The sequence below is a fragment of the Talpa europaea genome (assembly GCF_964194135.1).
Source record: "Talpa europaea genome assembly, chromosome: 12".
Lineage (NCBI taxonomy): Eukaryota > Metazoa > Chordata > Mammalia > Eulipotyphla > Talpidae > Talpa > Talpa europaea.
Window position 1 is genome coordinate 65,952,090 of NC_140079.1, and position 23,837 is coordinate 65,975,926.

At 45.2% G+C, this 23,837-nt stretch overlaps 1 protein-coding gene across 2 annotated transcripts in view; it reads left to right on the top strand.

Annotated features, from left to right (window-relative positions):
* The window catches only part of NOS1AP (nitric oxide synthase 1 adaptor protein), a gene marked incomplete at its 3' end in the record, with an annotated part of 237,176 nt that overhangs the window by 55,831 nt on the left and 157,508 nt on the right, over positions 1-23,837 (top strand). For both annotated transcript variants that reach the window (XM_084249721.1, XM_084249720.1), the window contains exon 2: positions 10,025-10,096. In XM_084249721.1, coding sequence (XP_084105847.1) covers positions 10,025-10,096 — 72 coding nt within the window. The remainder of the gene's footprint in view (positions 1-10,024; positions 10,097-23,837) is intronic.

The following is a 23,837-nucleotide window of genomic DNA, read 5'->3' on the forward strand; positions in this document are numbered from 1 at the left end:
TGCGGACAGCTTCACAGTGCTGTGCTCAACCCGCTGCGCCACTGGGGAGGTCCTTGCCCATTTTTATATGTGGGTATTTGGCTTTTGTTGAGTTGTCAGAGTTATATTGTGGATTAAAGTCCCTTATCAGATATGATATGTAAATATTGTTTCTCATTCCATGGACTGCCCTTTTTCTTTCTCAATGCTATCCTTTGAAGCACACTATTTTTAATTTTGATTAAATCCCATTTCTTTTTTTCCCTTTTGTTTGTACTTTTGGTGTCATATCTAAGAAATCATTGCCTAACTTTACTTCAATATCTTTTCTAAGACTTTTATAATTTTAACTTTTGCATTTAAATGTATATATTGCATTAATTTTCACATATTTGTGTGGTTGGAGTCCAACTTCAATCTTTGGCATGTAGATATTTAGTTTTTCCAGCACCATTGTTGGAAAGATCATTTTTCCCTCACTGAATTATCTTGATACTGTAATCAAAAATAAGTTGGCTATAATTGCAACTGTGTTTTTGAACTGTTTGATTCCATTGATGTAATGTCTAGATTCATGTCTCTATAAATTGTTTTAATTTCTCTAGTTATAAAATTAGTCTAGTTATTGGAAGTTTGAGTCCTAACACTTTGCTTGTTTTCAAGATTGTTTTGGCTAGTTTAGGTTTCTTGCATCTCCACATGAATTCTAGTTTTGACTTGTCAATTTCTGTAAGAAAGCCAGATGGGATTTTGTGATATTGTGATATGATAAATACATGTTTGGTCCTTTGTTCCTGGCACAAAACTCCTAAGACCCTTGGAATTTCCTAATGATAGGGGTGAGAGGAGCATCTTTTGTTAGTGGTAAGAAGCCCCTTGCTGAATTGATACTAATGAGGTGACTTTTTGCGGGCCCTGAGTAGCTTCAGGATGGGGTCCGGTCCCCAGAGGAGCCAACCATTTTATTAGAGGGTTGAAACTGTTAGCCTACCTCCTGCCTCAGGCAGGGGAAAGGGCCTGAGGGATTGAGTTCAATCTTAGTGACCAATAAATTAATTATGCCTATGTAATGGAACCGCCATAAAAACTCTAAACAATGGGGTTTGGAGAGCTTCCCAGTTGAATACATCAAGATATTGGGAAAGTAGTGTTCCCTGACAGGATTGCCAGAACTCCACACCCCTTCCCACATACTTTGCCCTAGGTACCTCTTCATCTGGTTATTCATTTGTATCCTTAATAATAAAAAGTATTTTCTGAGTTCTGTGACATCATATAGCCAATTATTGAGCCTGGTCATGGGAACCCTGGATTTATAACTGATTGGTCAGAAATGTGGGAGTCCTGGCACCTGTGATTGGCATCTGAAACAGACTTGTGGGAGTGAGCCCTTAATATGTGGGGTCTGTATTAACTCTAGGTAGTTAGAATTGAATTGAATAGGTAGATGCCCAATTGATACCTGCAAAGAATTGAAGAATTGCTTAATGTAGAACACCCACATATTTCATATCAGTACTGGTACTGATGTAAGTATTGGTAGTAAAACCAGTTTATAGATTTTAGTAGAGATTGTATTGAATTTGTAGTTCAAGTAGGAAAGTCTTGCTATCTTAACAGTTATGCCTTCTGATTTATGAACAAGGGATGCCTTCCCACATTTGTCTTCTTGAATTTTTTTCAATGATCTTTTGTACTTATCAGTATACAGTCATCTTTTATTAAATTTCTTCCTAAGTATTCTTTATGATGCTGTTGTTGTAAATGGAATTATTTACTTAGATTTATTTTTGAACTTAGTGATTCTAATAGATTTTTTTTTGTGAATTCTTCAGTATTTCCTTTATACAAGATCTTGTGTATCTATGAACAGAGGTAGTTTTATTCTTTTATTTAATTGTTCTGGCCAGGACTTCCAGATTGATGGTAAATAAAAGTGAGAGTGGACATATTTTACTTGGTCTTCATCTTAGGGGAAAAGCATTCATCTTTCATTATTAAATCTGATGTTGGCTCTGGTTTTTTTATGGATGTACTTTATCAGGTTGAGGAAGTTCCCTTCCACATGTAGTTTGTTGAATATTTTAATTTTGAAAGGTTGTTGGATTTAATCAAATACTTTTTCATTGTTGGAAGGATCATGTGGTCTTTGCCCTTAATTATTACAATGATTTACATTAATTGATTTTCATGTTAAATCAACCTTGCATTATTATGATAAATCCATCTTGGTCATTGTGTATCATACTTTTTAGATGTTGCTAGATTTGTCTTGCCTAGTACTCTCGAAGATTTGGGGACAGTCATTGTTAAAGGAAAAGTATATATAGCATATTGTTACCATTCTTGCTACTAACAGTATATAGGGAGCAATAGAACATCTTAAAAGCCAGCCACAATGACTCAAAAGACATAGTAATAGACTCGTGGAGCCATTTTTCATAGAGTCAGTGTTCATTTGTAGTTTATGCTTTTGGCACTGTATTTAGTGGTTATCTTGAATATTGAAAAAATACATTGAATTCCAGTTTACAGAGTCTCAACTGTTCACCTCTTTTCTCTTCTCTTTGAGTCTGTTGGTACTTAATTCTCGAGTCTGTCCTACCATTGACTCTGTGGCATTTTGGATCACTTTGCTTTGTGTATAATCATCAGTCTATGAGAATTCTAGCAAGGCTTATTGTAAAGTAACAAATTCTGTATCTTCATGGTCTTGGTGCACAAAACAGGAATGTAATGATAAAAGGAATGTCATTTCTTTATAATTTACAGTAGTTTATAAACTATGAAACTTTATTCTAATTTTAATTCTTACAACAAACCTGACATGTGGGCTGTACAGAGACTGACTGTAGTCTGTGGATGAAACAGAGGCTTGGAAAGTTGAAATACTTAGAAGTCAGAAGTTATGATGGAATGCTGGTGCTGCCCAAAGTTGGATGCCTCATTTTCTTTGTGAATTTTGGCAGATTCCTCTTTAGTATCATCCTGGTGTCTTTTCTCTTTCTTCAGTCTCCCAGTTCTCTGCAATATGGGGTCATTTTTTTCCTTTTTTTCAATGGTATTGCTCCATTTTTATTGTTGAGCATTTTTAGTTCCACTCCCAAAGTCATTCAAATTAAGTCTTTTAAGTCTTTTTTGAAAATCTTGGTGGCCTGCAATTTTTCTTTCTTTCTTTTCTTTTTTTTTTTTTTTTTCACTTCATGACTTTGGGGATGACCTGCAAAGGCTTCGTCAATCACCTCAATTAGAATTTAGTGTAATGGAGCAGGCCCTTGTGGACATTGGTTTGTGTTCATACAGACTGTTTCCTACTAAGTATTCATGTGACAGTGCAGGGTAGGGAGGCCCACCTAGGCCCTGATGCTGCCCCTTATCAGCTGTGTTTCTGTTCTCTTTGAGCCTCATTTTCCCTCTTTATAAAATTGGGGTTGAAATAAAGGTCACAACTCCGTTGTTTAAACTCTGTTGTTAAACGTGGCTTTCCCATGACTTTATAGTGTTCTTTCTTCATCTTTCTGTTCCTGGATGACTTGGTGGTTTTACAGGTGATGTTTTAATTGTCAGTTGGCTTTTGTTAGTGTTTCTCTTTGCCTCTCACCATATCTCAGACTTCCCCTTTCCCTTTTTATTTCCATAGAACTAACCTGCTCCCAAGTGGGCAGAGCAGAAAGTGCTCCCTACTTGTAATGCAGCCAGGCCTCTACCCTTCTGTGATGCCTGGAGAACTTAACCATGAAGCTGAGGCTTTTATTCAGGAGCATATAGTTGAAAGACCAGAACATTTTTTCTGTCTTACTGCATTTTTCTCCCCTCTTTGCTCTCTCTCAGATCCTTATAATAAAGAGAAATAATCAGGCCAACTGAACTAAGCTTTTGCTAAAAGGGATAAAAGAAGCCAGAGAAAAGGTCTCTCCATGGGCACTGGATGGCTCAAACCCCACCCCCTGCACCCTTTTAGAACATTGCATGGCATTAGCATAAAGAAAGTCACCACAATTACATCCAGCCCCTTAATGCGGAGGAGCAGAAAGGATTCTGCTGTGATCGCCCCCGCTGAGTCCCCTGATCAGTTGTGACAGTCACATCACATGGTCTTCCAATAACACTTCCTTTTTCGGATGGTCTGAGAGAGTGAGGAGGAAATCTAAGTGCCTCATTCCTCTTAGGCTACAAGTACATATAAAGACATGGATGCAGCTGCATTTTAGGCATTTGGAAGCTTTTCTTGGGGGGATGTGTGTACGCACGCAAGAGAGGAGGGGAATCTTCTCTGAGCTTTTTCTTGTGTTGCCATGGGGGCAAGGATACTGGTAATGTCCACATGCTAAGTCCCCTCCCTGAAGCTCAGTACTGGGGGACACAGCAGGCCTCAGAGTGGGCACTGGGGACCTTGAGGCCATATTTGTCTTCCCCTCCCCCAGAGCACTGAGTAGAAGGTCATTGGCTTTGTGTGTGCCCTGGAATCTGGGGCCCTGCTGCCTGGCAGTTAATGCCGCTTTGTTCCTTGTTAAATGAGGCGAGAACTTTCCCCAGGTCACATTCATAATCCAGCTTGGAAGGACACTCAGCTGTGCCGCCCCCTCCCCAGTGCAGTGTCTGCGGGCAGGAAAGAGCTTTCCCTTAGGAGAGTGGCATGGCCTGGGGTGGGGAGAGGTCTCTGCTCAACCTCTCCTGGTTCTGATACCTGCCTGTGTCCTCAGGTAGTCACTGTCTGTGGTGGGATGCAGGGAGTAAGAGGCCAGGTCCTAGTGCTTGAGGCGCCTCTTTTTTTTTTGTCCTGGGAAGGCAGGTGGTGGTCAGGTGAATGAGGCAGACCTTCACAGTGCAGGCTGGGAGAACAGTGACGAGACAAGAACAACTTGGATGGGTCATGATGGTGCTTATGGAGTGAAGTTCTGGCAGGGCAGTTCTCATGCACCCTACTTATTTTCCTTTGTAAATTAACCTTGAATGTAATTCTTAAGGCTTCCTTTGAATTTGAAGTCTTTTGTTCCTATTATTTTAAGTTTTTAGAAGGTGTCAGGACTGGAATAGGTTTTAGAAGCAAGCAGGGTGTCAAATTTCTTTCTACTTCTATATTTATGGAGAGAAGACTCAGTGTAACCAGGAGGCCAGTGATGTGAGAAGTTGCATGGCTGAAGGAAAAGAGACCAGACGGTGTTGAGACCTGATAGGGAGTTGGTAAGAATGCAGGCACAAGTGTCTTGAGTGGGGAGCCTTGGGACTCATTGTCCTCTGTAATAAGAGGGTCTTTCCCCTGAATCTTATAGGGTACAAGCTCTAACTCGGGACTGCAGGACCAAATGGTTTTCAGAGAGGAGATGAAGCTGGGACCTTTATGTTATGCCCATCTGTGAGGGCCTTGAACCCTAGGCTAGTGTGACCTTTTTCTGTGGCCAGTCAGTGGGTTTAAATGGCTGTAGGACCCAAGATCTGCTGTCCTCTACTGAAGAGTATAGATCTTTGTTCTTAAAGACAATTAATATGGCTGGTCTGTGAACCTAAATCTTCTTCCCCTGGGATGGGCATCGATGCATTTGGGGATCATCTAAGGCCCTGGTTGGGGTTACGCATGATTTGGGGCCTCCCTGTTAGTGACCCCTTCTGACCTGTTCGGTGTCCAGCTCCCTAGGCAGTCTGAGCTTTCCCTACCTGGCCAGACCAAGCTGCGCCTGCAAACTGTGGGCAAAACTGCACAAACCAAATCTCCCCTCATGCAGTGCGTGCCCTGCTCTTGAGGTTGGTTCTCAGCTAAGTTCTGCTTGTTTTGGTCTCTCTCCAGTGCCTTCAAAGCTCTTCTATTCATTTACAGTTAAAAATTAATAGACTTCATTTTTTAGGGTGGTTTTAGGGTTACACAAAAATTGGGTGCATAGCCCCCTCATCCCCTGGTTTTCCCTATTATTAGCATCTTGCATTAGTGCGGTACATTTGTTACAATTGAGAATATCGCAGATCACTGTTAACTAATACTCATAGTTTGTATTATTGTTCACTCATGATGTTGTACATTCTATGCAGTATTTTTTATTTTTAAGATTTATTTATTTAGGGCCTCCCCTGGTGGCGCAGCGGTTGAGCACTGGGCTGCGAAACTGCCCACAGCCTCTGCAGCGCCGGTTCGATCCCCGGTCACCGGCGAGGGTCCCACATGGTGCGCGGACCTCTCCTGCAGCCCACCGCTCCCCTCACAGTGTATTTCCAGTCTGCCCGTTCTGTTCCCAGCTCTGGCTCTGGTGAATTCTCTCACCTTTCCGCGCTTCTGACTGTACCCATGGCTTGCATAAATAAATAAATAAATAAATAAATCTTTAAAAAAAAAAAGATTTATTTATTTATACAAGCACTGGGTACAGTCAGATGCGCGGGAGGGTGAGAGAATTCACCAGAGACAGAGCTGAGAGCTGAACAGGCAGACTGACGACGTACACTGCTGAGGGGAGCAGCGGGCGGCAGGAGAGGTCTGCGCTCCATGTGGGACCCTCGCCTGGCAGCCGGGGATCGAACTGGCGCTGCAGAGGCTGTGGGCAGCTTCGCAACCCAGAGCTCAACTGCTGCGCCAAAGGGGAGGCCCTATGTAGTTTTTTTTAATATCTTATCCAGAGTTCAAATTTATTGTCTGTGGGAGGTGTAATCTGATGATTCTAGTTTCTCTGTCATTATCAGAAGCAGAATCTAACAGATGCATTTATTTTTGATTCATACTTAAGTTTTTCCCCTAATCTCTGGAAACACTTGTCAGAAACTTTGTAAATAACGGGAGTTCCAGAGGAAGGTGGTGGCAGAAAGTCTAACAAGTCGATGGATGGTGAGGATTCTGGTGCATGATCAAGCTGTTGTGTCTTGCTGCTTTTCGCAGTGATTGATATGCCAGGAAACTCCACACTTCAGTTATCATTGTCTTCAGAAGTTAATCTTCAGACTAGGGTGCCAGCAAGAAAATGAGAAAAAAAAAAAAGAAAAGCAAGCAACGAGCAAAAACTTCATGAGATGTTAATCTGGCACTGTGGCCGAAGTTGTACGCAAACATCAAAATGCCTCATCTTCCTTATCCAGCACAATCTGCTTCTTTTCTCTCTTTTTTTTTTACTTTCAAGATACTAATGAAAAGGAAGTAGGGCTTTATATTTTAAACCCCTTTACCTTGTTCTCCCCTTAAGCGCCATGGTAGACGTTCCGGAAGGAGGCCCTCATGAGGTCTAGTAGCAGGGACTCCTGGAAGGTGATCAGGAGTGCTCGAAGGTCCTACAGATGTGCTTAAAAACCCACTGACAAAAGGCTTTGCTGCACCACCGTGCATACCTCATGCACCTGGAATTGCATCTGCACCTGTAAGAACATCTCTTAAGTGCAGTTCAGGTACCTGAATCAAAGTCAGAAGTTAATGAATCGCGAGAGGACTGTAAGGGTGGGGTTGCTGATGGGGGGGTAATGCCCCCTGGCGTGGAAACACCAGGTAATGCCCCTGGCGTGGAAACACCAGGCAGAATCCAGGTAAGACCCCTCCTGCTGCCCTTCCTCGAAGCAGCCATCCCCCAAAGAGTGTTTGGGTGAACACGCGCTATTCTGGAGGGTATCGGTCAGCCAGGTATGTCTAGGCATCACCTTCGTGCCTGAACAGCACACCCACCCATCCTCCCCTCTGGTTTGCCCTGAGCAAAGGACTCTCTGAACCCTCCCCTGCTGTTTGCAGTCGTGGTTCCGCTTCTTGATTGGTGTGGATATTTTGCCTACACGCGGACCTAAGGCCTACTTGATTCCCTTTTAATCTCTTCAAATGATCCGAAAGTGTAACTATAAAGGAGAGGGGGTTCCTGTCCTGGTGTGTTCTCAGAAAGCAGATCTGTGATTCCTCACACGCTTAGGAAGGATGGTAACGAGCAAGGTGTGCTGTGTGTGTGGGGGTGTGTGTGAGCTGAGCTATGTGTGTGTGTGTGGCACGGGAGGTGTGTGCTACCTGTGCAGACGCTGGCTGGGGAGGTGGTGGTGGAAGGAAGGAGGCACCAGCAGGTTTTATGCCCTGAGTGGGAGCCTCACTCCTTCCAGGGAGCCTTGTCTGAAGGTGGAAAGGCCCTCTCCTCTCCCTCTGGGTTGTCACCTCCCTCCCGGGACCGTGGGATTCCCGACCACTTCTGGGGTTCTCAGTCCAGCAGTACCTCTCCAAGAAGGGAGACCTGGGTGGGGTTAGGGTGCAGGGGAATGGCTCCCATCTGAGCCCAGTGTAGCTTGCACTGGGTGCAGGCCTGTTCCTGGGTGGCAGGAGGCATAGTCCCAGGGCAGCTTCCCTGCACAATGACCTTGTCTGGTCTTGGGATCCTGCTTCTCACTTGATGGCTATTAGGGACATCCTCAGGACACCCTGAAGATCTGATGGTCAGGTTGGTTCAGTCCTGACTGTTCAGAGATCAGAGGGCTCCCAGGTATGCCACCTCCAGGAGAGGCAGCCCAGAAACTTCCTGGTGGGGGTCTGTGGCCAGCCTCATGTCCTTCCTAGTTGCCTGGGTCTCTGATCTGGTGACAGACTGCAAGCTGAGCAGAGCTCAATGGTGAGAAAAGTCCACTGTGGTTACACCTGACCACATCTGTGGATCTAGGGGCTTCCTTTACCTGAGCGGAGGGCCATCTGTGTTCTCAGTTGGTGCCCTGCAACCACCGCCCTGCAGTACTGTGTTCCCTGAGTCCCTGGCTGCTTGGAACTGTGCTCTTGGTGTCCCAGCACGAACGCTGCATAGTCCTCAGAAGCCCTGTGCAGCATTTCATTTCTGAAACCCTTGCTGGGGCCAGCTTGTGCTCCCTATTTCAGGAAGAGCGTCTATTCCTGTAACCACGGCAAGGCATTTCCTGGAGAGATGACTGTTCTGTTCTTCTATTACAGCAATCTTTGCTTATAGACTTTTAAGTGATTTAGTGGTTGTTAATTCTAGGAGAGTCCCTGGGCAAGTCTATATAGTTTGTGTATAGAAAAGAAAGTCAAAGGCCAATGGGTGAGTATGGTATATCGGAAGAAACTGACATCCTCTGTGTGTCAGAGTGTGGGTTTGTCTTCCTCTTGTTTTATGTAGCAGTGGTCTGTGCTTTTGATTCAGTAACCCTGCTTCTAGGGATCCAGCCTAAAGAGCTGCTTGCAGGAGCTCAAAGGTGTGTCGATGAGGTGGTTTGTGGAAGTGGTGCTTGAAAAAGTGACATGCAGAGAGTTAGTGGGTGTCCGCTAAAAGAGGGCCACCACAGGTAATGCCTGTTTAAATCTGTATCACTGGCAGAGAACAATGCCCATTGGTATTTAAAGTAAAAGACATCAAGTTGCAGAACAATGTAAGAACTGTGAACCATTTTACAGAAAACAGATTCCCCTTTGTGTCTGTAAATATACATGTCCATCAGCACAAAAAGAGATTAATGTCAAATCAGACAGGGGGTGGGGTTTGTTTTTTGAAATTTTTTGTATTTGAAGGTACACAGCAAGGAAATACTCATATTAAATACCTGCATTTTGAAAATAACTTGCAAGTGTAATCAGGTTAGATTTTTCCTTAATGTGTGTGTGTGTGTATAGTCTCGATAACATCTAGGTTTAATTCAGTGAAGTTCCATTCAAACAAATGAACATCCTCTTTTTTTTTTTTTTTAGAGCTTTAATATGTGCAAAGCATATTTGTGTAGAAGATTTGTACCTTATCTCATTTGTCCTTTACTGAAATTCCATTTTGCAGATGAGGAAATTGAGACAATGGTGAAGTACCTCACCGCAAGTATGGTGGGGAATCCTTCACACCCAGGTCTTTCTGGTTTGGAAGCTGCTTGGTTGATACGGTACTCGGCTGCATCTCTGATTAAGAATGAGATGAAAATGGAAGCAATAATTTCTTGCTCCATTGCCTTTAATAAAGTTAGAAATAGGTGAAAAACAACACACCCCTACCTCTTGAATTCCTTGGTGGTTACATAGAACAATAAACTGGATGGACCTCCCAGGTCCTTCCACTCATTCTGCAACTGGGGACATTTGCCACCTTTTTAATGAATGTTTTCCTTCTCCCTGCAGTACGTGGGAAGCCTGGATGTGCCGAGACCTAACAGCCGAGTGGAGATCGTGGCCGCCATGCGCCGGATCCGGGTGAGTACTGGTGGGCCTGCAGCCCAATGCCAGCATCCGAGCTGGAGGGGCCAGGATGGACGACTGTGTCCTTTGCAAGCTCCAGACCCCCTCCTTGGACTGTCTGGGAAGCTGTTCTGAGTTGGGTGTTTGATTGTGACTAGAGGCCCAGGTTAAAATGAGTATGATGGCTAGAGGGGGTGCCCTTCTCTTTCTCCCTGTCCAGACTGGCTGCTTCTCAAACGGAGGTGCTGGCACCCTGTAGGAGGTGTGGGTCTGCTAGGGAGTAGGAGAGATTGGGAAGGAACTTTTCATTCAAGAACTTTAGGGAAAAGTTTGATAACTAGCTGGTGAGTGATTCAAAATGCTAAAAATAAAAGTAAAGCAGTTTGTGGTACATGATCTAAGATTTGATTGACTTTTTAAGAACAAAATTGGGATTTCAGTACTATCTTCGGACGGTTGCTTCTGTCTTGGATGTGCGTGCCTATGTGGCTACCATAGAAGGGTTTGGAGAACTTCTTCCCTGTTGCTTTCTGACTCTGGTGCAGGGAGCAGAGACTGGACAAGAATAAAGTAGTCTTCTGATCACTCTGAAGGGGTTAGTCCGTGCAGTCTGCTGAAAGGGAAGAAAGTTTCCTGTGCACAGGAAGATAGGTTGGGTCTATTGATTTTTTCGAGTGAATGGGTGTAGAGGTGGTTGCAGGGCTCCCGTCTACAGCCTGCTTTGGGCTCTCTGTCTTTGTGTTCTACTCATCTAAATGGAAAACAGAGCAATGTTGACAGCTTCACTTTGCTTTGCTGGTTGTACTTTCAGCCAATTCATCTGACCCACAGAAACCTCAATTCCATGACAAGGATTTGGGGAAGAAAATGAGCGTGTTTGCTCCTGTTTCTCTAAGCAGTCCATCAGACAAACAGAATAATCTTTTCACTGTCTTGACCCTCCCAGTCCTTCACATTTTTTATTATGTTGAATGTGTTGAAAATATCTTCCATTAAATACAATACTGTTTTTCATGGACAGGAATGAGTTGCTTCAAAGTGCTTTCACATGAGTTGGTTCATTTAATGTTCACAACAAGTTGTGAATTGGGGGTCATGTCACCCACATTTTATAGATTAAACTGAGGCTCAGAGGCATGGTGAGGGGGTCACAGGGATCTAGGATGTGGTGGGCGTGTGGCCTGATGCAATTGAGAGAATACTTTGGCTTCAGGCTCTGCAGTTTGTTCCTAGGCCTCTTCTCTTCTTCACCTTCCTGTTCAGACAGAAGGCCCAGAGGCTTGGCTGGAACTCTCTGGGCTGCTTCCCGTTAGGATGGCCTTCTGCTCTCACCTCAGTTGCCATTGCTGCCTCGTGGTAAGGACTGGTCCTAGAGCTGGTCCTTGGGTTTCAACCAAAAAAGCCTCTCTTCATATTTGCCTAATAGGTTGTTCATGTCCCTAATATCACTATTATTACTGGAGTAATGTTTCTATTAATTTAACTATCAATAGTAGCAGCCACAGTTCACTACCTGTGTGTCAGTTGCTTTGCTGGGCTTTCTAATACTGAAATGCAGTTGACCCTTAAGCAACATGGGTCTGAACTGTACAGGTCCAGTTGGACAACACAGGTTTACCTCTATGAATTCCCTTGTAAACAAGTAACATACAGTTACAGTCTCAGTACATACAGAACAGTGCTGTAAATGTATTTTCTCTTCTGTCTGGTTTTCTCAATAACATTGTCTTTTTTGTAGCTTGGTGCATTGTAATACACATAAATAGAAAATACATGTTCATCGACTGTTTATGTTATTGGTAAGGCTTCTGGTAGTTAAGTTTTGGGGAAATCATGAATTATGCTTGGATTTTCAACTATGGCAGCTCTGTACTCCTAACTCTCATGTTGTCCTATGATCAATTGTAATGTTTTATTGTGCAGTGTTTTATTATTATAATGTTTTATTATTGCAGTGACTCTGGATAAGGTAGTAAGATATATTTATTTTAGATGAAGATACAGAAGCTTGGGAGAGGTTAGACTATTAGTTCTAGATCAAGTTGCCTCCACAGGTGGATTGCTGGAAGTCCTGGCCCTGGACCAGGCTGTCCTCTTAGTGACTCTGTTCTTGATGCTGATTTGGGAACCACAGGACTAAAATGTGATGGAATTTCCCAAGTGATGGAGTCTATAGCAGAAACACACTTTATGGAAGGGCTGGTCCATCTTTATAGAGGTATAGGTTGGAGAAACATATCCTGGAAGCAACAGAGGACCTGGGGTGTGTGGTGGAGCTGGCCTCACATGGGGCCTGGAGGCCTGTGGGCTGGAATGTTCTCAGTCTCCTCTGCCCTGATCACCTGTCAGCCAGCATGGCCACGTGCCAGGAGCTTCCTCCCCTGTGACCTGCTTCCAGTGCTTAATGAGGAGCTCATTAAATTAGAGGGAGAAATTAATTGGCCAGAGAGCTGTTTGGTCTGGCTGTCCAGTCACTTGTTTAGACTGGCCACCATTAATAGCAAGAGCTGTGGGTGTGTTTACCCCGAAACCCCCAATTCACAGCTAGGTCCAAGCTGCTATTTTCTTTTCCCATCTCCCTTTCAGAAGCTGTTTTGGCTGTAATTACAGTTGTCAAGAACTGGGGCGTGGGAGTCTATGTAAAGGACTGTTCCTGACTTTGTCCTTTTATGTGAGCATGCCAGGCTACCTTTAGGGAAGATACTGTGGGATTTGGGGTTGCTGGGCACCTTGGTGGATCTCAAGGCCTGGTTTCCCAGTGTGCCCAGGGCGGTGAGCTAGTCTCAGAGAGACAGGGACCACAGCTGGCTATTGCTTGAAGTACAGCCTCCTTGCCAAGCCCTTTAGATGTCTGTTTCCTGGTCCTCTGCAGCACAAAGGACAGAATGGGGCAGGCAGGGACCCTCCCTCTGAGAGGGAGGCAACTCAGACTTTGTGGGTCCGATTGGCCTTTTTCCTCCCCCATTTCTCACTTGGAGTCATCTTACTGATTTTCTTTGAAAATGTGCAGACTTGTTCTTGGGCATCTTTTTGTTAATGTATCTTATATGATTTTTTAAAATGGTGATTAAAAAACATAACATTCAGCTTAACTATTTTCATATTAAATAGTAAGTGTTGAGTACATTCATTTTGTTGTAGAATAAATCTCAAGTTTTTTATTTTACAAAACTGAAATTCTTTACCTGTTCAACACTAATTCTCCCTGCCTCCTCCCTAAGCCCTTGGTAACCACCTTCACACTTTTTTCTTTGCTTTTGACTGCTTGGGATCCTTCTTCCTGTGGGGGAAATGATAACATATTTACCATTTTCTAACTAGCTTATTTCACTGAGCATAATGTCCTCAAAATTCCTGTTTTCTTTTAAAGGCTGCATATTGTTCAGTTGTCTGCATATAACACATTTTCTGCATTTGTTCATTTATTGAGGAACATTGGGTTGCAGCCACTTCTTTTGGCTAGTGTGAATAATGCAGCAATGAATGTGGATATACAAATATCTCTTTGAGATCCTGCTTGAAATTCTTTCAGATGTATACCCAGAAATGGGGCTGCTGGGTTATGTGGTAATTCTATTTTTACTTGTTTTGAGGAACCTCCATACAACCGTTTTCCATAGTGGCCACACCAATTTATCATCCCTCCAGCCAAGCAAGATTGCAGGGTTTCAAGATTCTTTTTTTTTAGGAGCTTGTGTACTTTCTTGGGTGCTGGTGCTTTAAAGAGCTGGGTTTTCCTTTTTTGTAAGGGTCTGTGGGGGATGGGGAACCACAGCATTTTGAGTGGAAGCAGGATGAGCGTTCACAATGGATTTGCAGGTTTCCTGCGATCCCGTGTCTCCTGTCAGAATTGCCCCATGCTATGGAGTGCGAGTTCCCTGTGCTGTACTTCTGAGGACTGGATGTGGGGTTGTAAATGCTTGTGTCTTCAGCTTTGACAGTGCTTGGAATGAGGTGGCCTGTAAGTGTGTGACTTCCTCAGGATTTCTTAGAAGGACTCTCCTGATTTGAGCCCTTCCATAGTCTTCCCCATGACCACACCTGGCCTTATCCTGCCCTGTTCACCTGGGAACCCCCAGCTTGGTGCATAGTCCTCGGGTAGGCTCCTGTCACCAGTGCTGACCTGCCTCCAGGGCAGTGCATGTGAAAGCTGTGAAGGGTGGAGACCATCCAGTGAGGATCTAGAGTGGTATGGGAAGAGGTGAGAGGAATGCCAGCCCTGCTCAGCTTGTGCAGTGCCTCCTCATGCTCTGTGACTCAGGTATTACTCATATCTATTTATAACTCCCACATTTACAATGCAAACATGCTTTCATACATTGTTTCATTTGATCAGCTCAGTGTGTTCTGATTTGCTACCCTCTTTGATGAGTGGTGGGTAAGTGGGTCAGGGAGGAAGGAAGGGATGCCAGGTTTATGTCAGCCAGCATAATGCATGCGTGTTCATTCATTCATTCGTCAGATGTTTATTGCGCTCTGTACTGGGCAAATACACTACCTTCTCTTGGGTGCTGGTGTTCAGCAACAGGTAAGACAGACACATGGATAACATTGTAAATTATTAGGCTGAGGTCAAGAAGCTTAGAAAGTAAATAATTGGGAGTCTTAAACCATTCAGGGGGATGTAGGGGAGGCCCTGTGGGTTGCTGAGATGTGGAGTCAGTCATCAATGGATGCTGCAGCCAAAAGTCCCTGAAGGGCTCTCTTGACTTAGGAGGACATGTCATCACAGCTCTCACAGGACTCGGGGCACAGAACTTTGTGCCTGACTGTTAGCACATATGGTAGTAGTGGTTACTGAAGAAATGAATGGTTTAAATGTTTCCCAATAAAATGGACCGCTTCACCCCCAGCTGATGGTGTACATCATTCTTTGTTTAAAGTGACTATCACTGCAGCTCATCAGTTTGTCCATTGGGTATTTCAAAGGGGAGTGTGAGGCGCAGGTTACGGGAAGAAGACCCAGACCCTCCCAGGCCTGGATGTTCTCCATGCTGCAGGGCAAGGCCGGTGAAATGCCTTGCATGTTCTCTGCACTTTTGTTGTTTTGGACAGCTTCTCGGTACTTCCACTGATTAAACTGGCAGTTGGAATGAACTGTAGGGAACAGACTTGGCAGGAATTGCAACCGTCTGTAGTGATTATTTTGGGACTGCCCCATTGCCATCCCTGTTTCCCAATCCAGGATTTGCCACCTTCCCCAAGGTTGGTGACCTTGTACACATAACGAGCTTGGTCTGACTCCTCGTTTGTCTTAACTCTCATGAAATTTTTTTTTTATTTTATTTTCTATGTTAGTTTACAAATGCCGCTATAAACTTACTGGTTTAAAGCAGCATGGATGTTTACGGTTCTGTAGATCAGAGTCTGAAGCGAGTCTTACAGGGTCAACAGGTCTGTGCACCTGCTGGGGATTTAGGGGAAATTTTGTTCCTGGTCTTTTATGCTCCTGAGGCTGCCTGCATTCCTTGGCTAGTGGCATGATCGCTCTGCTCTGCTTCTATCATCACTTCCCCTACTTTCCGACCCTCCTGCCTTGGTCTTTTCAGGACTCCTGGGATTACTAAGTGTTCCAGAAAATCTTCCATCTCATGGATTCTTCATCAGACCTGCCAAGCCTTTTTGTGTGTAAAGTTACAGTATTGTGTCCCAGGGATGAGGATAGGGACACATTTGGGGGTCCATTGTTATATCTACCACACCACCTTGTTCATTATCCACCAACAAGTATAAACTGAGTAGTGGAGCCCAGGCCACAACCACAGGCCCTCTCAGGTTGTATTTGATATGTCCCCATTCTGTGCCAGCTCCTGGTTTGGGTTTTACCCACGTTCTTCTTTGATCCATGTATAAGGACCCAGGAAGGAAAGAGGTGGATGATTACTTACCTCTTTGTGTTCTTTGTCTACCAATGCTCCAAAGGTCTGAGAACATACCAGCTGGAAGGGGCATGTTATTTCCAGTCACTTTCCAAGGGAACTAACTCCAGAGAAGTTTCTAATTCCAGCTCACTAATTCCAGGAAGTTTCTTTTATTGAACCCTTGCTTGGCCTGACGTTGGGGTGGCTTACATGGGGTTTTCCAGTTAAAGGTGAAGGGTGTCCAGTAGTGCTGAAATAAGGTTACTGGCAATGACTGTTAGGCTTGCCGTGTGAGTAGATGAATCCAGCAGCCAAACATTTGGTTTGATTTGTGTGTCCTTGTTCCCAAATGTTGACACCAATCCTGGTCATGTCACTGTTTAGTTCCTTTGGAGGGCAGCATCATGTGGTCAACAGAGTGCTCAGCGAGGCACAGTGAGTGAGTTTGAGTCTCCTTGACTTATTGTGTGACCTTGAGGATCTGATAACATGCATCTGTTTCCTCATTTATAAAGGGGAAAGGGTGACACCTCTTACTCTCTGGTGCTATTGTTATATCCAGGATAATGCATGAAAAACACTTTGTAAACCATAAAGGGCTTTTTATATTCATTGGTATCATTTTTATATCTTCCTTTGGGTTTCAAAGCATTTCATAAATGTAGATAAGTACCCTACGAGACACTGAGTTCCTTTTAGTTACCAGCGCCTTTTCTCAGATTTCAGTGCAGACCTTGCTTTCCTGGGAAGGCATCCCTTTCCTTCCAAGGTCACTTGGTCTTCTCAAATGTTCTTGCAGCCCCAAAGCCCTCTCTTGAAGTACTTATGATGACTGCATCCCAGTGTCTGGCAGCTTGCTGGCTTTTGCTCAGTAGACTTTGTTAAGAAATTAATCTTAGTTGAAAACCATGTGAGCATAAAGCAGTGCAACCCAGGGAGGCTGCATGGAGGGGATGCCAGGAGGGAGGAGGGCAGCAAAGAAGTCATATCTGATCAGTTCTCTAATGGAGCCAGGACTCTGGTGTGTGAGGACCAGGTTGGGCTCCAGGTGAAGGATGCTCCCTTGCTCTTTACTTTTGGATCTGTTATAGCTGCTGGAGGAAGCCTGTCATGGGGAGGGAGAGGCTGGGCCTTGGGTGCTGGGAAGGGGACAGTGCCCCTGTGCTAAAGAAGAGATTTCTGACACAGATCTCTGCAGCGGGTAGCCTGGACCTGGAAGGTTGTGCTTGCAAGCAGGTGCGTGGGCTCCCATTGTGGCACATCCAGAGGTGGGCTGGCTGACCTCTTAGCCATGCTGCAAACAACTTCTGGAACAGTCTATTATGGGATGAGAGATCCTGTCAAATGGTATCTTGGGTGTTGGTCAGTGGCCTTGAACAGAATGGACTGGTGACTAGGAAATGGCAAGCCTTCTGCTCTCCCACAGCTTTCTTTCAGTGTTGCCAGCTCTTCCAGAAACTTCTCTGAAGGAAATAGACTCCGGATGCACATATACAGAGCACATGTAGGGACTGGATGGGCTGGTGGCTTTATGGAGGTCACCATAAAGTTGTGAGTGCCTCCTAGCTGCGTACATCCTTTGTGGCACAAAACCATTGCGTGTAACCTCTTGGCCCATTTGGCCACAAATTCTGTATTTTCTCTTTTCAGGGAGACTTTGTCTGGGGATCCCTTCATCCCTTCATATAACTCTCCCAAAGCAGCTCAGCATTGTTTGCTCCCTGTCATTTGTTATTTTTCTTCTTTTCCTAAATTCAGAGCTGGTGAGTCTACCTCTGAGCAGCGAACATTATAATACAGACATCTCTCTCATTATTTAGTTACTCCTGCTGATCCCTCACCAAATGATTAAATGCATTGAATGGCTTGAAATGACACACATTTATTATCTTATAGTTCTGGACGTCAAACATCCAAAATGGACTAAAAGCAAGGAGTTGCCTGGGCCACATTCCTTCTGGAGGCTCTGGGTGGGTGGGGGAGGGGGAATCTATTCAGTGCACAGTTTCTTACTCTGACTCATGGAATGCTTTTGGGGGATCTTTGTGAAATCAATGCTGTTTATCCACCACAACAGGGGGTTGTGAAGAAGCCCAGTTCAAGGAACCCCAAGTCATTGCTGCTACAATTACTAGGGTCTGTTCATTTTCCTGCCATTAGTGATAGCTTGTGGTGAGCATCCACCACTCCTTTTGATGACTTCTGTGGGTTAAAATACACACACACACAGGCACTATACACACACACACACACACACACACATATATATATATATATATAGAGAGAGAGAGAGAGAGAGCATTTGCCATTTTAGCCCTTTGTAAGTACCCAACTCGGAGGCATAAAATGCATCCACAGTGATCTGTACCCATCACCACTCTCTATGCCCAGACCTTTCCATGGTCCCCACATAAATTCTGTACCCATTAAAAACTCCCTTTTCCATAGAGCTTCCATATGACCCAGCAATTCCACTCCTAGGTATTTACCCAAAGGACACAGAAACATCAATTCCAAAGAACACCTGCACCCCTATGTTTATAGCAGCACTGTTTACAATAGCTAAGCTTTGGAAACAACCCAAATGCCCAAAAATAGATGACTGGATCAAGAAGATGTGGTACATATATACCATGGAATAATTACTCAGCATTCAAAAAAGATAAACACATGCAATTTGCTGCAACATGGATGGCGCTGGAAGGGATCATGCTCAGCGAAATAAGCCAGAAAGAAAAAGAAAAATACCGGATGGTCTCACTCATAGCAGGAATCTAGAAAACTTAAATAAGGGACCAGGAAAATGAATAACTATAAGAAAGTGAAAATCAAAATCAACAAAAAACTATGAACCAGAGACACTTTTAGGGGGGCGGGGGTGGGAGGGGAGGGATTGGGGTCAGAATGGGGGGCTGCAATTGTATGGGGAATATAACAATAAAATTTATAAAAAAAAATAAAAAAAAAATAAAAGCTTGTTGGGAAAAAAAAAAGAATAAAAAAAAATTTTATTACCTACCATTTACTAAGAAATAGGTATACCAAATTTACCCAATAAACAGTGTATATTTTAAAAACTTAAAAAAAAAAAAAAAAACTCCCTTTTCCCCTTAGCCTCTGGTGACCTCTCTTAGGCCTTCTGTCTTGTTGATTTTCTCTATTCTAGATTCTGCGTGTAAGTGGAATCTCATTCAATATTTGTCCCTCTGTCTGACTTCATTAAGCATGGTATTTTTAAGGCCCATCCATAATGTAGCGTATCAGAATTTTGTTCCTTTTTATGGCTGAATAGTATTCTCTCCTGTGACTTTTTTGAACTTGGCACAATACACAGGCTTTGGTGTGGGGCTGTTTGCTCTTGGGGCCAAAAGCAGCATGTATGTGATAGGACAGGATGCACAGCCACAGACATGCCATTCTCCACTGTGTCCTGAGGTCTGCACTCCCAGGAGGTGGTGAGCCTTTGAGCCTTGCTGAAAGGCCCCGATGGCTACTGCTGGGCACTTTGTGGCTGTGAAGTCCGTTTTCATGCTCACATCTAATTTTAGACTTCAGACACCCCTTATAAAGCAGGTATTATTCCTGTTGTACAGATTAAGAATGATTGCCATGAAACGACAACTCGCCGTAATTTAATATTGTTGTGCTGACCAATAGTAACCAGAGCTGAGCACAGATTGTGTTGTGTGACAGGGCAGGCTCTGTGCAAAGCACTTCATAAGGGTTCCTCTGTCCTCACTGCAGCTCTGTGCGGTATAGATGTGCTCTCATTCCATTTCATAGATGAGAAAGCTGAGGCACCGGGAGGTTAAACAACTCGCCCTCAGACACAGAGATGGTCAGCGAGGACTCACTCCAGAGCTTGGACATGGTGCATTTGTGGTATCAGAACCAAGTCAAGATGTGGCCTGCTGGCTCTGGGCTCAGAGGTCTTATACCAACATGCCCACTGTCCCCATTTCACCAAATGTCAGTCCAGGAGGTGTCATCTGTGTCCTGGCTTGTGACTTCCTCCAGTCTGGGAACTCTGCCAGGCACTGTACAGCACACAATGTAAATAAGGCTGTTACTTGATTTTTATAAACTTCTTTCCAAAGTTTGAGACTCATGTTCTCTGTGACATCCCCATTTGGATATTCCAAAGATAACTTAATAGAAATTCATATCACTATCAGAAATGGAATTCATATCCACCCATGTCTCTGCTTTGCTTTGCACCCTCTCCCCATGTTATCTTCTGCTATTTCTTTGTCTCAGTGAAAGGCTTCACGGACCAACCAAGAATGTGCATTGGAAGCCCCAGGAACATTTCGGATACTTCTCTGTCAGTTCCTATATTTGTTCACCTTGCTGATTTTGCCTCCTAAGTAGTTCTCAAATGTCTCCCCCTCCCCTCTCATCCCAACCCGGGAAAGCCATGTCATTGTATTGCACGGACTATGTAACCTGTCGAACTGTCGTAAGCCTTAGGCTTGTCTCCTCCTGCGCACCCTCCACCCTGCTGTCTGGTCCATCTATCTAATGGCAAGTCTGTGGGAGTTGTCCTGCTCAGACCATCTGGTTTCACATGTACAGACCAAGCCTGAGCGCTGAGTAAGGCATGCGGGTTCTGCCTAGCCCTTCAGGCCATGGAGAAGGGTCTACAGTTTTTGATGCCCTATTGGCACTCACTTCTGCTACTGCTCTTCTCTCTGCCTGGGAGCACCCGCTTTCAGTGTGGCCCAAGTCTGTCTCTGCAGGACTCGGCCTAATTTCTCTGTATTCTCCACCAGCCAGGTTGTGCTTTCTTCCCCACTTTGCTTCGACGGTTACTTCTCACTGCATGCAGCACAATGTATTTGTCTCCTTCAGGGCAGGGACTGTGGTAATCCTCTTGAACTGCCAATTCTTCTTTTACGAAACAGGGACAAGGTCAGTCCTGCAGAATTTAAGGATGCTGGTGACAGGTCTGTAGCACGTGCCTGGCCTATGACAGACCTCAGTGGCCCTGGGCCTCTCCCTGTTTCACCCCTGTGAAGCTTTTCTCAGCCACCCAGTGCACATTTGTTGGAATGTTTCCTTCTTAATTGTTCTGGATTGGGAAACCAGAGCCCCTGGTTCACCAGCCATTGTGACTTTGGGCAACTTCTCCAAACCTCAGGCTTCCCCTTTGTAAAATGAGGTCACTTTACTATTACTGCTTGACTTTAGGCTGAGGGTTACATGAGAGGCTGTGTAGTGGGCTTGGTAAACTGTCAAATGCTGCATGCACCCATAGGTGCTCCCAGGAGGCAGTGAAATGGCATCACCAGCTTCTAGATCAGGGCCCCTTGCTGTTGGCATCTCAGGCCTGGGGGTGAATGTGGTGCCTCCATTGCCAGGTTTTCCATCTAGACTCCCTGTTCTGTGCACATGCAACTCTTTGACCTGGCATTGTATGAAAGGTGGCAGGCAGCTGTCATCCCTCCCAGGCCCTCCTTTCCCACCCTCCCACCTGCTGCTCCTTGTACTGTCACCCTAGAGAGGCCTTTAAGGAGCAGCAGTCAGTCGGCTGCAGGCACCACAAATCCCTCTCTACGTGAGCTCAAGCCTCTGTCTAACCGGCTGGAATCACGCTTGTTAGTGCGACACTAGCAATTTTCCCCATTTCCTTAACCACTAGCCATCTGGACAAGACTTGGCATCTTCCTTTGCCACTGTTAATGGTCTCATCACCCGAGGCCCTGTTGCAGGTGGTGTGTGTCCTGGATTTCCTGAAACCTGTCACTGAGCTCTCCTCTAGCTGCCCTCCTCTTGCCACCTGAGCCCCAGCCTCTGCTCCCTTTTAGAGGTTGTGATAGGGAGAAAAGTATTCTGAACCCAGGGTCCCTGGTTGACTCTCTACTTGGCCAGAGCTTGTGTCCCAAAAGAGTGACTTGATGGCCCCCAGTGATTGTGACTGAGGGAGGTGTCATGTGACCTGTTTTTACAAGGGAAGCTAATTTTGCTGCTTTCCTTTTCCTCCAGCAGGCGCCTTCCAGGACATGGCATGCTCCATCCCCTCCAGCTCCATGTGAAGTGGGAGGCCCCCAGGGCAGCCCCTCAGCCCTGGCATCCTGCAGGGCCTTGAGAAGGGGCACTCTCCCAGCAGCTCAGACACAGACCTCACAGTGTGTCCTGCTGTCAGCAACCCCAGTCTCTGCTTCCTTTGTCATTTCTGGGCCCAGCTGGGTCTGTTTATCCTGGCTCAGGCAGTTGAATAGTTGTGGGTGTAGAGTAACGGTTAATAATTTTAAACATGACTTGGTACCTCCTCAGCTCTTTAGAGGTATGAATCTAAAAGCTATTTCCTGGAAAAACTCTGAGAAAACAGGGAGGAAATGGTGTCATTTCTTATAGGTGACACCCATACCAAGCATGGGACACATAAGAATCAAGTGTCTCCTTCACAAACACCAGCGACAGCAAGTCTATAGCGACTGTTAGTTGTTACATAACAGGAGCTGCTGTAAGCATTTGGTCTGTGTAACTCCATCTGCACAATTTCTTTATGGACAGGAGTGCTGGTCACACATCCAAAGTCAAATACATGAGTAAATGGCCAAGAGACCAGCTTAGAACCTGACTCCTGACCACCAAGCTGCCCTGTTTAGGATTATGAGCTGGTTGGACAGCATGTGTCACCCAGAGAGGTGGGGTCTTGACCTCTCTGTAGGTGGGCCCTCTGCCTGTTCCTCGTTAGCAGTGGTCAGTATTTGCTCCAACCTGTTGAAACTAGTTGCCTCCCACCCCGCTTCTCTGGAGCTGCTGGTGGAGCCAGTCTGCTCAGGTAGGAGCTTCCAGACCAACCTGTTCCTCCTTGGCCTCAGTCAAGCTTTGTGACAGCAGCTGGTACAGCTGCAAAACAGCTGATAAACAGTGGTAGGCTGTGCTGAGCTGGGAAGGTGTTAGCAGTGCCCCTGTTGGAGATGGCTTGCCCACTGGGAAGAGCAAAGGCCTAGAAGTGCACGTGCAGTTGAAGTGGGAGCTGTCCTGTCCAAGAGGCTCCTGGTATTTACTGCCCCTCCCTCCCTGCCTTCCTTCCTTCCATTGGAAAAAATGGAGATAAGGTCCTTATAAAGATGAGCCTTCCAAAATTCTGTCTCCTCTGAATGGTACTTATTGAACAACAGGGTTAGGGGATGAGCCTGTGGGGGTTGAAGTTCAGCCTGGCTTGGTTTGCGCCTCCTTCTGACCGGTTGTCTCTACCTGGTATGAAATCTACTTACATGCAAAGATTCTCTTCTCCTCAAGGAGCCATACTGGCAAGTCTTCAAAATTGGACTTCAACTTCAACATAAAAGGTTGGACTCTGCTGGCTGGGATCTCTGGAAGAGTGATGGGCAGCTGGTGGTCTTGCAGGGTGCCAGGAACCACCTTCTGATGGGAGGCACTCCATGGTGGGCCCTGGGCAGTGCTGGGCCTTTCCCCACTAGAGACCCTGGGCTGACTGCTGCCCCACACCGGCTGCCTACAACCCGCCCCGTGCCTCTCCCAGCCTTCTTTTTTACAGAACTCCTTTCTCAAACTTGATTAGAGTTCCTTGGCATGCACATCTGTTGTGCATTTAGCAGGGATGACACTTAATTTAAGTAAGAGTTTGGCTGCCTTTAAACTAAACAACTGCATCCAGCTGAGGGGCCAGTGGGGAGTCAGTGGCCAGATTGTTTATTGAAAGAGATCATATTGATTTATTTTCACTTAAATCCATTCCCAGACACCCCGCCATTTAATTGCACGCTGGGCTCACAGATTGCTTCTTTAGGATTCCAGGGTCCCTGTCTCTAGACAGAGGGAATTTCTGAGTGTCCTCATAGGGCCTCAATGGGCTTGTGGCTGTCACCATCTGACCTCACCGAGGAGACTGTTGACAGAGTTGGAGGGTCCCTCCTCTCTGC